Source organism: Mobula hypostoma, chromosome 6 (assembly GCF_963921235.1).
Source record: "Mobula hypostoma chromosome 6, sMobHyp1.1, whole genome shotgun sequence".
Taxonomy (NCBI): Eukaryota; Metazoa; Chordata; class Chondrichthyes; order Myliobatiformes; family Myliobatidae; genus Mobula; species Mobula hypostoma.
The window spans coordinates 64,663,150-64,678,059 of NC_086102.1; the positions used below are offsets into that span (position 1 = coordinate 64,663,150).

Genomic DNA, 14,910 nt, shown 5'->3' on the forward strand with positions numbered 1-14,910 from the left:
CCATAACCTTTGAACATGCTTTCAAGGCTCTTCAGCTCATGTTCTCGATGTTTATCGCTTTCTTATTTATTTATTTCTTTTTTCTTTGTATTTGGACAGTTTGTTGTCTTTTGCACACTGGTGGTCTGCCCATCCTGTTGGGTGCAGTCGTTCATTGATTCAATTGTATCTTAAAGTTACTGAGTATGCTAACAGAAAAACTAATCTCTTTCTTTCTTTTCTTTTTAAATCTTTTTATTGAGTAAGTATACAAAAAAGGTAAGCCATATAAACATTAATACAATGTTAAAATATAATAAAATTCCCAAAGATAACAATACCAAAAAGAAAATACTACAAACAATGTAATTTAAGCATAAGAAACCAAGATAACATAATAGTATACTAAATTTTATATATATCAATGGAAAAAAAGGAAAAAAAAAACCCAAAAAAAAAACCCACCGTGCAACTAACTAAAAGCAAGGCAAAGCAATGGGCTAACTTGAAACCAAACAGAGTTAAACTTAAAATCACGTCCTCAATCCCGACCTCCATTAAAAACAGTGAAAAAAAAACAAGAAGGGTAAATATTACATTAAATGAAAATATCGAATAAAAGGTCCCCAAATCTGTTCAAATTTAAATGAAGAATCACAAAGGTTACTTCTAATTTTCTCCAAATTCAAACATAAAATCGTCTGAGAAAACCAAAAAAAGGTAGTTGGAGCATTAAGCTCTTTCCAATGTTGTAAAATACATCTTTTCGCCATTAAAGTAAGAAATGCAATCATTCTACGGGCTGAAGGGGAAAGATTACTAGAAATTTTAGGTAGTCCAAAGATAGAAAAAAAAAACTAATCTCAGTGTTTTATATGGTGAAGTACATGTATTTTGTTAATAAATTTACTCTGAACTTTTGAACTTCATCACACACCTCCAATTACCCTGAAACCTCATCCTTAATAGTGGACTCCAACATCTTCCCAACCACAGAAGTCAGGCTAACTGGCCTATAGCTTCCTTTCTTCTGCCTCCCTTCCTTCTCAAAGAATAAAGTGACACTAGCAATTTTCCAGTCTTCCAGAAACATTCCAGAATCTAGTGATTCTTGAAAGATCATTTCTAATGCTTCCACAATCTCTTCAGCTGCTTCTTTCAGAACCTGGGGTGTGATGTAACTGGTCCGGGTGACTGATCTACCTTCAGACCTTTCAGTTTCTCAGGCACCTTCTCCTTAGTAACAGCAACTATACTTAATTCTGCCCCTTTCTTCTAGTAGGCTCAACCACAACTATTCTAAAAAGCCATCTTGATGACATTCTACCAATTCCTTCTCTTGGGATCCAGCATCACCTGGCTTTCCCCATCTACTTGCATATTTAAGTTCTCAATGACTATCGTAACATTGCCCTTATTACGTGCGTTTGTATCTCTCATTTGCAATCTGTAGCTCACATCCGGACTACTGTTAGAGGGTCTGTGTTAACAGTAACTCCCATCAGGGTATTTTTAGCATTGCAGTTTCTTAACTTTACCCACAAGGAACTTACTACTTCCAGTCCTATGTCTCCTCTTTCTAAGGATTTGTTAGCCACCCCACTCCATCTGCCTGTTTGATACAAGGTATATCCTTGGATGTTAAGCTCCCAACTATGATCTTCCTTCAGCCACAACTCAGTGATGCCCACAATGTCATACCTGTCAATCTCTAACTGAGCTATGAGATCATCTACCTTATTCAGTATATCTTCAATTATAACTATCCATTAGCCTTACTAAGTTGTTTTTTTTTTCAAAAAGCAAATGGTAAAGCGGATTCACAGTAAGGCAAGAGCAACTAAAACAACTTTTCAGAATATCTATTCTTTGGAAAAACAAATACTAAACAGGAATGAAATCCTCTTGCAATGTATATTGCCCTCTTGTGCTGGGTGCCTGCTTGATACCAATGACTTTGTGTCCATTCCCAGTGACTATAATATTTGCTCTTTTTACAGTGGTGCTAGAAACACTTTAGAATTTTCTCTATTTCTGCATAATGTAACCTAAAATATGATCAGATATTCATGCAAGTCTTAAAACTAGATAGAGAACCCAATTAAATAAACAACACAAAAATTATACTTCATTTATTGAGAAAAATGATCCAATATTGCATGTATTAGTTGGAAAAAGTATGTGAACCTTTGCTTTCAGTAACTGGTGTGACCCCCCCCCCCCCCCCCCGGTACAGCAGTAACTTCAACCAAACATTTCCAGTAACTGTTGTTCAGTCCTGCACATTGGCTTGGATGAATTTTAGGCCATTCCTCCTTACAACGCTGCTTCAGCTCAGGGATGCTGGTGGGCCTCCTTGCATGAGCTGCTTGCTTCAGGTCCTTCCACAGCATTTCTATAGGATTAAGGTTAGGACTTTGACTTGGCCATTCCAAAACATGAAATTTCTTCTGCTTTGGTAGACTGACTTGTGTGTTTAGGGTTGTTGTCTTGCTGCATGACCCACTTTTTCTGGAGCTTCAGTTCAATAATGGATACCCTGACATTTTCCTGTAGAATTTGCCAGTCCAATTCAGAATTTATAGTTCCCTCAATGATGGCAAGCCATCCTGGTCCTGAGGCAGCAAAGCAGGCCAAACCATGACACTGCTGCCACCGTGTTTCACAGAAGGGATGAGGTACTTGGTGTTTGCTTTTTGCCAAACATATTGATTTTCATTTAAGCCAACAAGTTCTATTTGGGACTCACCCATCCACAGAACATTCCTCCAATAAGCTTCTGGATTATCCATGTGGTCTGTAGCAAATTTTAGTCGTGCATCAGTGTTCTTCTTGGAGAGTAGTGGCTTTCTCCTTGCAATCCTGCCATGTACACCATTGTTGTTCAGTGTTTGCCTGATGGTAAACTCATGAACACTAACGTTAGCCAATGCAAGATGCTGGTAGCTCCTTGGATGTTACCATGGGGTTCTTTGTGACCTCCTGGAATATAACACGTCTTGCTCTTGGAGTGATTTTTGTTGGTCGACCACTCCTGTGGGGGGGGGGGGGTAACGAAAGTGTTAAATTTCCTCCATTTGTACACAATTTGCCTGACTGTGGATTGGTGAAACTCTAGAAATGGTTTTGTATCCTTTTCCAGCCTGGTGAGCATCAACAACTTTTTTTCTGAAATCCCCAGAAATCTCATTTGACCGAGGTATGACACACCTCCAAAAGCCTGTATGGTGAGGATCAGACTTTGATAGTGAGAACCATGTTTATGATATTTAAATGGGGCAGGGCCTCCCACACTTCCACCTGATTATCATCCCATCGATTGAAACATCTGACTCTAATTTCCCCTTTAAATGAACTGATAATCCTAGAGGTTCAGATACTTTTTCCAACAAATACATGTAATATTGGATCATGCAACACACATCAAAGTTGCTGGTGAATGCAGCAGACCAGGCAGCATCTCTAGGAAGAGGTACAGTCGACGTTTCGGGCCAAGACCCTTCGTCAGGACTAACTGAAAGAAGAGCTAGTAAGAGATTTGAGAGGGGGAGGGGGAGATCCAAAATGATAGGAGAAGATAGGAGAGGGAGGGATGGAGCCAAGATCTGGACAGTTGATTGGCAAAAGGGATGTGAGAGGATCATGGGACAGGAGGCCTAGGGAGAAAGAAAAGGGGGAAGGGGGAAAACCCAGAGAATGGGCAAGGGGTATAGTCAGAGGAAGAAGAAGGAGAGAGAGAAAAAGAGTGTGTGTGTGTATATATATATATATACACACATATACATACACATATACACACACACACACACACACACACACACACACACACACACACACACACACATACATATACACACACACACACCCCTCCCACTTTCAAATCTCTTACTGGCTCTTCTTTCAGTTAGTCTTGATGAAGGTCTCGGCCCGAAACATCCACTGTACCTCTTCCTAGAGATGCTGCCTGGCCTGCTGTGTTCACCAGCAACTTTGATATGTGTAGCTTGAATTTTCAGCATCTGCAGATTTCCTTGTGTTTGTGTTTTTAATGTTGGATCATATTTCTCAATAAATTAACAAGTATAATGTTTTATTTAATTGTGTTCCCTTTATCTAGTTTTAGGATGCCTGAAGATCTGATCACATTTTAGGTCATTTATGCGGAAATAGAGAATTCTGAAGGGTTCACCAACTTTCTAGCACCATGTACATTCTGAGAAAAGGCAAGATATGCACTGGGAAATGCTATGGAACTAATTTAGAAATGTGTTTAAATTTATTTAAGTATTTTTCTAAATTATCTCTATACCAATTTTCTGTTATTCAATGATTTCACTATAAACTTTAACATTTTAATTTGTTTGATTTTAGCTGTTGGAGTCAGCAGTCAAAGAGAAACAACAATCGTGTGGGACAAAATTACTGGATTACCACTCTACAATGCAATTGGTAAGGTGTTGTCCATTTACTTGCCCCTTTGCAGAATTGTTGGTTTCTATGGAAATGGAATAATCATTGTATTTCTGAAGCAAAGATTAAATAAAGTCACTTTATTCAAGGATGGCCTTTGGTTTTAACAACATGACAGAATGCAGCAGCCCTTTTTTTTAAATTTTCACTTTAGTATAGAACAAGTTTACCACATTTTAGAAAATTAAATTCCCAAGAGTAGCCATAGTTCTGATTTACCTTACAGATGTCTTGGCAGCTGAATCCTGGGATATTTTTTAATAACATTCTAGAAGTGTAATGTCAGATTTTTGCTTCTCGGTCCAGGTTATTATGCATTCCTACCTGGGCAGTGTGGTGTATTGACTCATAAAGTAATGACAGTTACCATAATCATACAAAGCATACACCCTAGCTGGCCAAACAAGTACTGTTTATTCCCCTCCTGAGATGCTGCTTGCCTTGCTGAGTTCCTCTAGCTGTCTATGCATTGTATCTGTAAACTCATTTCCACAGGTCTGGCAGCAAACAGCAGGGTCTTCACTTGGGAAGTTGCTGTGGACTTGTGCTATCCATACCTAAATGTTGGCCAGTTTCTCATTTCTCCTTGTTTTGTGTCAGCTTCGTACCCTGGCTCTGTCAATATTGCATTGGTCCCTTAATACTTCAGTTGGAAGCAGAACAGCCACAATCTTGCAAGTACAGGAGTGGGCTCCCCTTGGCTGCCATATGCATTTCACTTGTCTTTAACACTGGCTTTCTTTGAGGTGCAAGGTTAACTAAGCTCATCCTTATTGACCTGAACCAGTCTTTTAATTTGTTTACATCAGTGTGCAGCCTCATCTCAGCAAAAGAATATGCCATGCTTAGCCTTGCTTGTCTGGGCTTTTAGTAGAGCGAGTTTTCCAATTTTTTTTTAAAGTTAAAGGCATCTGTCAAGTGAAGATGCAGTTTGTTCTTAATCATTTCTTGGTGCCCCCTCTCCTTTTTGTAATCTGTTATGTTGTGAACATCAAGTAACTTTACTAATTGTAACCGTGTTAGTTTTTAACCTCAGTTATAGCATGTGATATAGCACCTGAAATACAAGAATCATCAATTTTTCTTAGCATTTATGAAATCAAACTATTAAAGCTTTTGGACAGGAAAATAATAAGCTATCAATTATTAGTTATAAATGACTTCAGCTATATCATTTAATTTGGGTCTTTGGGTTAAACAGGACAGAATTTGGAGTAGGCCAGACGTTCCCTTGATGATCTCTGCAATCACTTATCACCAAAATCCCCACCAAACTACTTAAAGCCCAGAATACTATGGACAATGCACCTTCTCTGAGGTCTGATGGCATTTAATCCACTTCAGGACTTGCATACTTAAATTTAACCCTTTTGTTAGTGACATTGGTAATTTGATAGACTAGGATTTTACATAAGAGTGTGATACTCATTTATCATTCGTGCTTTTTCAGATCAAGACTTTAGAAATGAGGCTTAAAGGCCAGAGGAGGATTTCTGTAGAGATTGCTCAATATCAGATTTCACTTTTCTTGCCTTGACTTAACAACTTTAATGAATGAACATGTGCCACACAAGTGTAACTATAGAATACTTGGGGTGAGGCTGTTTGGGTCACTGACCCACATGTTCTTTACAATAAATATTTTAGCACATTTATTCCATTGCCCTTTCCCCAGAGCCCTATGTTTTTCTACCTCAGTGGCAATACTGTTCTTTTGAAACAGTATTTTCATTTACTTCCATCAGTTGGAGGAGGTCAAATTTAGATTAAAATTACTGTTATAGTCATAGAACAGTACAGCGCAGAAAAAGACCCCCTTGGCCCATCTAGTTCGTGTGGAACCATTTAAACTGCCAATTTCCATTGACCTGCACCCAGGTCATAGCCCTCCATACCCCTGCCATACACGTACCTATTCTCTTAAATGTTAAAAATCAAGCCTGCAGGCACCACTTGCACTGGCACATCGTTCCACACTCAGGATCCTTTCACCCTTGACCTCTGGTTGTAGTACTAACCTCAGTGGAAAAAGTCTGCTTGCATTTACCCTATCTATACCCCTCATAATTTTGTATACCTCTATCAAATCTCCCCTCATTTTCCTATATTCCAAGGAATAAAATCCTAATCTTATTCAGTCATTCCTTGTAACTTATTCCAGTACTATCAACAGCCTGTAATTGTCTCTGTACTCCTTCAAACTTGTTTGCATCTTTCCTGTGGGTAGGAGACCAAAGCTGCACACAATACTCCAAATTAGGCCTCACCAACATTTTGCACAACTTCAACATAACATCCCATCTCCTGCACTCAATACTTTGATTTAAGAAGGCCAATAGGCGAAAAGCTTTAGTGACCACAATCTGTGCGGATTGGTAATGATATTTCCTCCTCGCTAACAATCAACATTGGTGGACTTCAGGGGCATGTGCTTAGCCCACTGCTCTACTCTCTATACCCATGACTGTATGGCTAGGCTTGGCTCAGGTTCCATCTATAAATTTGCAGATTGTTCACCCATTGTTGGTGAAATCTCAGATGGAGAGGAGAGGGCATACAGGAGCAAAGTGTACCAGCTAGTTGAGTGGTGTCGCAGCAACAACCTTGCACTCAACATCACTAAGACGAAAGAGCTGATTGTAGACTTAAGGAAGGCTAAGATGAGGAAACACGAACCAATCCTCGTAGAGGGATCAGAAGTGGTGAAAGTGACCAATTTCAAATCCTTGGGTGTCGAGATCTCTGGGGATCTAACCTGTTACAACAAATCAGTGCAGCTATAATGAAGGCATAGCAGCGGCTAAATTTCATTAGGAGTTTAAAGAGATTTAGTTTGTCATCTAAAACACTCAAACTTGTATAGATGTATCATGGAGAGCATTCTAACAGGCTGCATCACTGGCTGGTATGTGGCGGGGGGGTGGTTGGAGGGTGCCCTATTGCATAAGACTCAAAGCTACAGAAAGGTGTAATGTTAATCTGCTCCATCTTGGGTACTAGCCTCCGTAGTATCCAAGACATCTTAAAGGAGCAATGCATCAGAAAGGTGGCGTCCATTATTAAGGACCTCACCATCCAGGACATGCCCTCTTCTCATTGTTACCATCAGGAAGGAGATACAGAAGCCTGAAGAACAGCGTCTTCCCCTCTGTCCATCCAGTGAACTTATGAACACTACCTCGCTTTTTTATATTATTTGTTTTGCACCTTTTTTAATTTAACTATTTAAGGTTCACCAGATTGATTCCTGGGATGGCAGGACTTTCATATGATGAAAGACTGGATGAACTAGGCTTATACTCAATGGAATTTAGAAGATTGAGGGGGGATCTGAGAAACGTATAAAATCCTAAAGGGATTGGACAGGCTAGATGCAGGAAGATTGTTCCCGATGTTGGGGAAGTACAGAACGAGGGGTCACAGTTTGAGGATAAAGGGGAAGCCTTTTAGGACCGAGATTAGGAAAAACTTCTTCACACAGAGAGTGGTGAATCTGTGGAATTCTCTGCCACAGGAAACAGTTGAGGCCAGTTCATTGGCTATATTTAAGAGGGAGTTAGATATGGCCCTTGTGGCTAAAGGGATCAGGGGGTATGGAGGGAAGGCTGGTGCAGGGTTCTGAGTTGGATGATCAGCCATGATCATACTGAATGGCGGTGCAGGCTCAAAGGGCCGAATGGCCTACTCCTGCACCTATTTTCTATGTTTCTATATACATATTCTTACTGAATTTTTTCTTTCAATATTATCGTGTATTGCATTGTACTGCTGCTGCTAAGTTAACAAATTTCACAACACATGCCAGTGATAATAACCTGATTCACATTGTAATTGACAGATAGTGAAAAGGACCACAACTGTGACTGGTCCTTTGGACATCCGCCACTGACTGAATTTTTTTTTCAGCACTCTTATGAAAATCTTTTGTGTCAGTGGTGTGACCATAGTAAGTGATGCTTGGTTTAAAGAATTCTCAATTGACGAGTCGTGCTGAGCCCATAATCTGGTCTTTTTAACACTGTCTTGAGATTTTGGAGATGTTCCTTGTCATGCTTGCTGGTAATAATGATGTTATTCAGGTAACACTGAATGTCTGGACAGCCTTGCGGCACCTGATCTATAGCTTCCTGCCAGAGTACAGGTTCAGATGCTACTTCAAAAACAAGCCTATTATAGTGATGAAGTCCTTTGTGAGTGTTTATGGTGAGGAACGCCTTGGATTCTTCCACCTCCATCTGTAGGTAGGCCTTGGCTAAGTCCACTTTGCTGAAGTGTTTCCCTGATATTCTGGGCAGAGGATTTGATCTATTTTCAGTACTGGTTTAATGGCAACCTTAAAATCACCACAGATCCAGACAGTCCTGTCCTTGGCTACTGGCACCACTGGTGTTGCCCACTGGGGGGGGGGGGGGCCTCCATTCAACCTTGGAAAGAATTCCTTCAGCCTCCATGCGATGTAGCTCACTGGCTGTTTGCCATGGAAGGAACTGGAGAGGCTTTGTAAAACCTGAGTGTGGCTTTGCAGGATGGATCTCCAATCAAGTTGTAGTTGTCTGAGCCAATCAACACCACACCCCCCACCCCTCCATGTGCCTTGTTGGTTGTTATGTTTCGCTGATACAACTATCATTCACGCGGGAATTATATTCTTAGTTGGATATCTGCAGGCTTCAGTTCACTATCTTTGAAATGGTGTTCAAATTCATTTTGTGGGATGACTCAAGTAGCTGAGCCAGTGTGCAATTCTATTTTAATTAGTTTGCCATTCACCTCTGGTTAGTTTCTTCGATGTAAATCTCAAGGCTATCAGTCCTGTATCATTCTCATTATTAGATTTTTCCTGAACAGCATGCAGATTAGTGCTCATTCTGAAACTGCAACTTGACTTTTTATCTTTTTTCTCTTCCCTGTGCAGTCCATTTATTTTTTTTTCTCTGCTTGACATGCACTTTATGTGTGTCTGTCTTTGTATTTTCTGCAAGTTTCACCTTTAAACCTGCATTATTTTGTTGAATGTGAGCCCCTGCCATGATGGTAACATAATTTATTTGGTCAGGCATTACCATTACAATTTTGATAATGCTCACTTTCATTCCTGGCAGCAACTCAATTGTGTCTCTGACTGCTGTTTCCATTGATACAGAATTTTAACTGCTCTTTTAAATGAGTTTGCTTCAGTTAGGAGCAGTTTCTGAATGCTATCTTGTAAGATGCCACAAACTAAGCAAACTCTCAGTACATCATTAAGCCCATCGCTGAACTGACAATGCTTGGACAATTTCTTCAATTCAGCCACGCAGGCTGAAATGGGGCTCACGTTCCTTTTGATTCCACTTATGAAATCTAAAGTGTTCTGCAAAAATAGTGTAATCAACAATGATTTTGGTTTTGCATTACTTTCACAATATCAGCAAAGTCATTTCAGCTGGTTTGGTTGGAACAGTTAAACTTCTGAGCAAATTGTGTTGTTTCCACCCACTGCACTCAGCAATGCTGACACTAGTTTTCCATCAGCTATTTCATTTGCTTAAAAATGCTGCTCAGTTCATTCAGTATACATCATCCAGTTATCTGTTATGCAATAGAATGCATATATCTTTCCGATGTAGCCAGCTATTCTGCTTTTTAAATTTTTTTATTATTATCATCACCTGGTATTCACTGTTTATGAGCTCATGTTGTACTCGTTACTTGTTAAATATGTCCATTTTCTGCCTCATTTTTTTAAACTCAAATATCTCCCTCCCCTTATGAAGAAAACCATGCTGTGCTTCAGCAGGTAGGTAGTTATCTCGAGTTTGTTTGAAAACTTCCTTGTCACCACTTATGTTTTGTAACTTCTGAATCTAACTGAAGGAAAAACAAGCTGGGGCATGTGCCTACTCTTTTTTTTTAGTGAAGCACTCACATATGACAAGTTGATGTAATGGTGTATGCTGTTCACATACTACTTGCACAAAACCCATAATGTATTTTGTAAACAAAGAATGCTTAGTCAAACATTTATTTACAGTAGTACTCAATATTATTGAAATATTAAATACACTACAGTGACCTTCAGTTTCCTTGCTCTTAGCTCATTCCTGGCAGTTGCAGCATGCTGTTTGCTGACCTCTGGTACATTGGAATGGTGACTGAGGGTGTTTATTTAACCTGGAAAATTATTTTCTTTTGGAAAGAGAATAGTAAGCATACAGCTTTGGGAATATATCAAGCTGCCCCATGCTGCAGTTAATGATTTAAAGTCTCAGGTCAACAATCCTGACCTGTACTAAAACTGCAAGGTGATTTGCTTCTTAAATCTTTTAAGTAAATTATTTGTGGACTTATTTACAGGAGTTTCGTTATAGCCAGTGGTATTCATTTCAGTTTGCATACCTGCTACATTCGGATGCCATGACACATTGTTTGTATTTTTTTTACTGGGTGTAGGTTATCCCTTAACCTGCAGCAGTTAAACTCAGTCAGGATTCCAGTAAGTAGAGCACAATGCTCCCATGCTTCTGGTTGAAGGTGCTTCATTAGGGCTATTGCACATTGCTATGCCTGTGAAACTGGAATTCACAGTGACCTTTCACTTCTCTTGCTCTTTGCTCATTCCAAGCAGCTGGATCGGAGGAGTTTAGAGGAATATGGGACACACAGTCAAATGGGATCAGTGTTGCAGGCACTGGTTAACATGGACAAATTGATCTGATGGGCCTGTTTCATGCTATATTACTGACTCTTAACTGGAAAAGTGAGAAATCAACTTATTAAATTGCAAAGAAGGTAAGAGGCAAATGTATAGGTTAAAGGGATTTCTCTGATAGAACCAAAGCTAAGGTTGTTTTGAAAAGCTTATGTAATTTGGCTGAATAGTTAATCAGGGCATTTGGAGAGAACACAGTCAAAAAGTCACATTAATCCACAAAGTGCAGAGTTGTTGGAAATTCCAAAGTCAGGCAGTGCAAGTGCATGGAGAAAACTGAGTCAGCATTGCAGGTAGATTGCATCTGTCCAGAAGGCAAGTTTCCTGAAATTGAAGAATCCTTGGGACAGAAAATAAAAATAACAGATGTGTAAGCTGTGGGGTCATTTTGCACACGAGACTGACACATAGTTTTCTAATATGCAGTGGAGGAGACAATAACAGAACACAATACAGTGAACTGAATAAAACCAAGTGCTAATTAGATGATTACTTACAGAGCACTCGTGTTTAGTCCACTTTCCTGTTCTGTACTGCGTTGGATGACATCACGTTTTATCTTTCTTTTGTTTTGCGTTGCATGTTTGTACCCACTCATTTACCTTGTCCCATATCCCCTTTAATCCTGTATGCATTCTCCTCCATTTTGGAGGATTCCTGTTACCGCATAGCCCTCTATTTTTCTAAGTTCCATGTATCCCCTTTTATCTGTTGTATTGGTCACATGGAAATGATTAGTCGAGCATTATTTTTTAAAATCTGTGCTGCCTCTATTTCAGGCTGTTCCATGTTTTGGAGAGCGAGGCTTTGCCTACACATCTAGTAAAAGTAAACTGAAAATCAGCATTGTGCACAATGCATCTACCCCCATTAGGAAGTGTAAAATGTTCAGACTTGTACTGTTACATGGTCAGTAACAGTCTGACCATACTTGTTGAGCTGTGTTAATTTCTACTAAGCAGATGACCATCTTTCTACTTGTATTGCCATTGCTAAATATTACTCTCTGCCCTTGCAGTGCTTTGTGTACAAAGCTAGGCAGGGGTTAAACACCTTCCCAATAATTGCCCAAAGCTGGAAGCTTTCTTCAGGGTTTTTAATGAGAGCTTTTTTTGACACTGCATAAAGTTAAGTAAAACTCCTATTAAGTTCATACAGAATCGGCACGCACATAAATATACAAATATTGGTTATTCTGATGATCATTAAACAAAGTAATACGCACATGCAACATTCTACCGAACATAGAATAGTACAGCACAGGACAGGCCCTTTGGGCCACAATGTTGTGCTGACCCTTAAACCCTGCCTCCCATATACCCCCCCATCTTAAATTCCTGCATATACCTGTCTAGTAGTCTCTTAAATTTCACTAGTGTATCTGCCTCCACCACTGATTCAGGCAGTGCATTCCATGCACCAACCACTCTCTGAGTTAAAAAAAAACCTTCCTCTAATATCCCTCTTGAAGTTCCCACCCCTTACCTTAAAGCCATGTCCTCTTGTACTGAGCAGTGGTGCCCTGGGGAAGAGGCGCTGGCTGTCCACTCTATCTATTCCTCTTATTATCTTGTATACATCTATCATGTCTCCTCTCATCCTCCTGTCCAAAGAGTAAAGCCCTAGCTCCCTTAGTGTGCCAGTGAACTTGTGGCGCAACAATAGTTTGATAGTGATAAACGATAAACCTAATATTTCCTTCAAAGTGTGTCTGCTAAATGTTTACCAATATGAAGAAAGCTTAAGATTCAGAGATAGTGCTGTTTCAAGTGCAAATAAAGAGTGGATAGACAAGGAATGTCTTTCTACTGTGTGTGCTTTAAGTTGAAATCAATTTTAACTCATACAGGAGATGATATTAAACAGCTTGCAAACAGGAAGTGATGTTTGTACAAAATGAACAGTACCTCTAGTGGCAGAACATCTATCATTAGTTAATTAGAACTGTGGAAACATGGCAGAGGCAATATTCTGCCTCATTGCACTTATCTTCCAATTTCCTGAGCCCTTCCTCCATCTACAACATGTCACGCTATATTCTTCCTTTGCCAGATTGAGTAGCTAGAGTGGAGAACGTTTATAGATGCATAGGGACAACTCCGAAGGGTCTATGTGACAAGCCCCTTTAAGACTGTATTGAATGCTTATGGTAGCAGGAATTGAAGTTGTCATGACAATGCATAGCTTCTGCCTATGTTTGCTGTTTGACATTGAGCTCTCAGATGGTGTAAGGTAGTAGAGCCAGAAGTGTTGACATGTAGCTGGCCAGCAGTTACATGCTGAAATGCATCCTTCCTGAAGAGCTATGAGGTTGAATCTGATCTCTTCTATGCCATCACCCGCTCCTTCCACTTTTCTCCAGGATGCCTCACAGGCACATCCTATGGACCAGTTACCTTTTACAGGGCTTTGAAATAATAGTGTGAGAATGGGTGGCTATTGGTTTCAGATCGATTGTGAAGTTTGCTCACATTATCTGTATCTTGTAATTGAGAAATGAAATGATAAAGCAGATTGAACAAGTACTGTAAGCAGCCAACCTTGTGGCAGCTGTTCAATAGCCACCTATTGCCCCCCCCCCACCCCCATAGCTGATTCAGTTGATACAGTGTTGACTGGCTGGTGCAGCTGCAAACAGAAATTTAAATGCCATCTGCACGAGGGAGGTAATATGTGCGTGTATGCAATGAACTGCATCTGGGCAGCATTGCTACCATTATGAATAACTGAGTAGAAATGTTGTGATTTGCCTTTCGAAATAGTAGGAACAGGGTTGGAGTGTATGACCTTTAACAGCTGTGATTATTGGAATTATTGGATCACTATTGGATGTGTTTTTACATGGAGCACAGACAGTAGGTGTTTGTTGGAGGGATAACATACCTTCACCTTGACCATCCTTGGGAGGTCAAAGAACATTTGCACATTTCCATCAATAAGCTGGGTATGATATACTGATTATTAATCTGTTAATAACCTGCAGCTGTTTGTTCTTCATGATTAATTGGATGGAGTTAAGAGCTTTTCTATCTCCTCTCCACTTAGCATCCAGTGTGTGCTGTTATATATGGCTTTCCCAAAGCCAAAATTGTTTCCAGAAGCTGAGGGCCTGCACTTCAAGCAATGAATGCTAGACATCAAATGTTGGAGTCATTTTCAAATTTACTCCCTGTGAAGAAGCATTATTGAGATAAACCGAATGGTGTGTGCTGGATGTAGCACTTGTTATGGGTGGAAACACAAAGTTAATGTACTACCTGCACTGGTTTGAATTAACTCGAGTTAATTGCGTGCCATCTAGTCACCTCCCATTTTTCTAGTGTTTCTACATCAATTACTTAGTTTGTACATTTGCATCAGTTTTGCGTTAGAAAAGTCAATCTGTTTATTTTGTTGCTACTCAATGGTAGGAGATAACAAATGCAGTTGGAATAAAAAAACTTATGATTAATTAAGGTTATAATCAAATTAGAAAATTAAAGAAATGATTGCGTGCTTTTTCTACCAGTTCATTACTTTTTAATTTGATTCATTCATAATGAGTTTTTTTGCCATATAATTGTTGACATTTGAGCAAATTGAAAGTAGCTTGGTGTATATCTGACAAAATAAATTGTTAGTGTCCTGTTTGATCAGTTGTCATGCACAACACTAGCATTGCATTTATGGAATCTCTGATTTATTTATCAGTGTGGCTCGACCTCAGGACACAGTCAACTGTGGAAAAGCTTATTAACCAGCATCCGGAGAAAGACAAAAATATTCTTCAG

General features: G+C 39.6%; 1 protein-coding gene across 2 annotated transcripts in view; it reads left to right on the forward strand.

The window, feature by feature from the left end:
- The window catches only part of gk (glycerol kinase), a 134,650-nt gene that overhangs the window by 34,367 nt on the left and 85,373 nt on the right, over positions 1-14,910 (forward strand). For both annotated transcript variants that reach the window (XM_063050890.1, XM_063050891.1), the window contains exons 4-5: positions 4,351-4,428; positions 14,831-14,910. In XM_063050890.1, coding sequence (XP_062906960.1) covers positions 4,351-4,428; positions 14,831-14,910 — 158 coding nt within the window. The remainder of the gene's footprint in view (positions 1-4,350; positions 4,429-14,830) is intronic.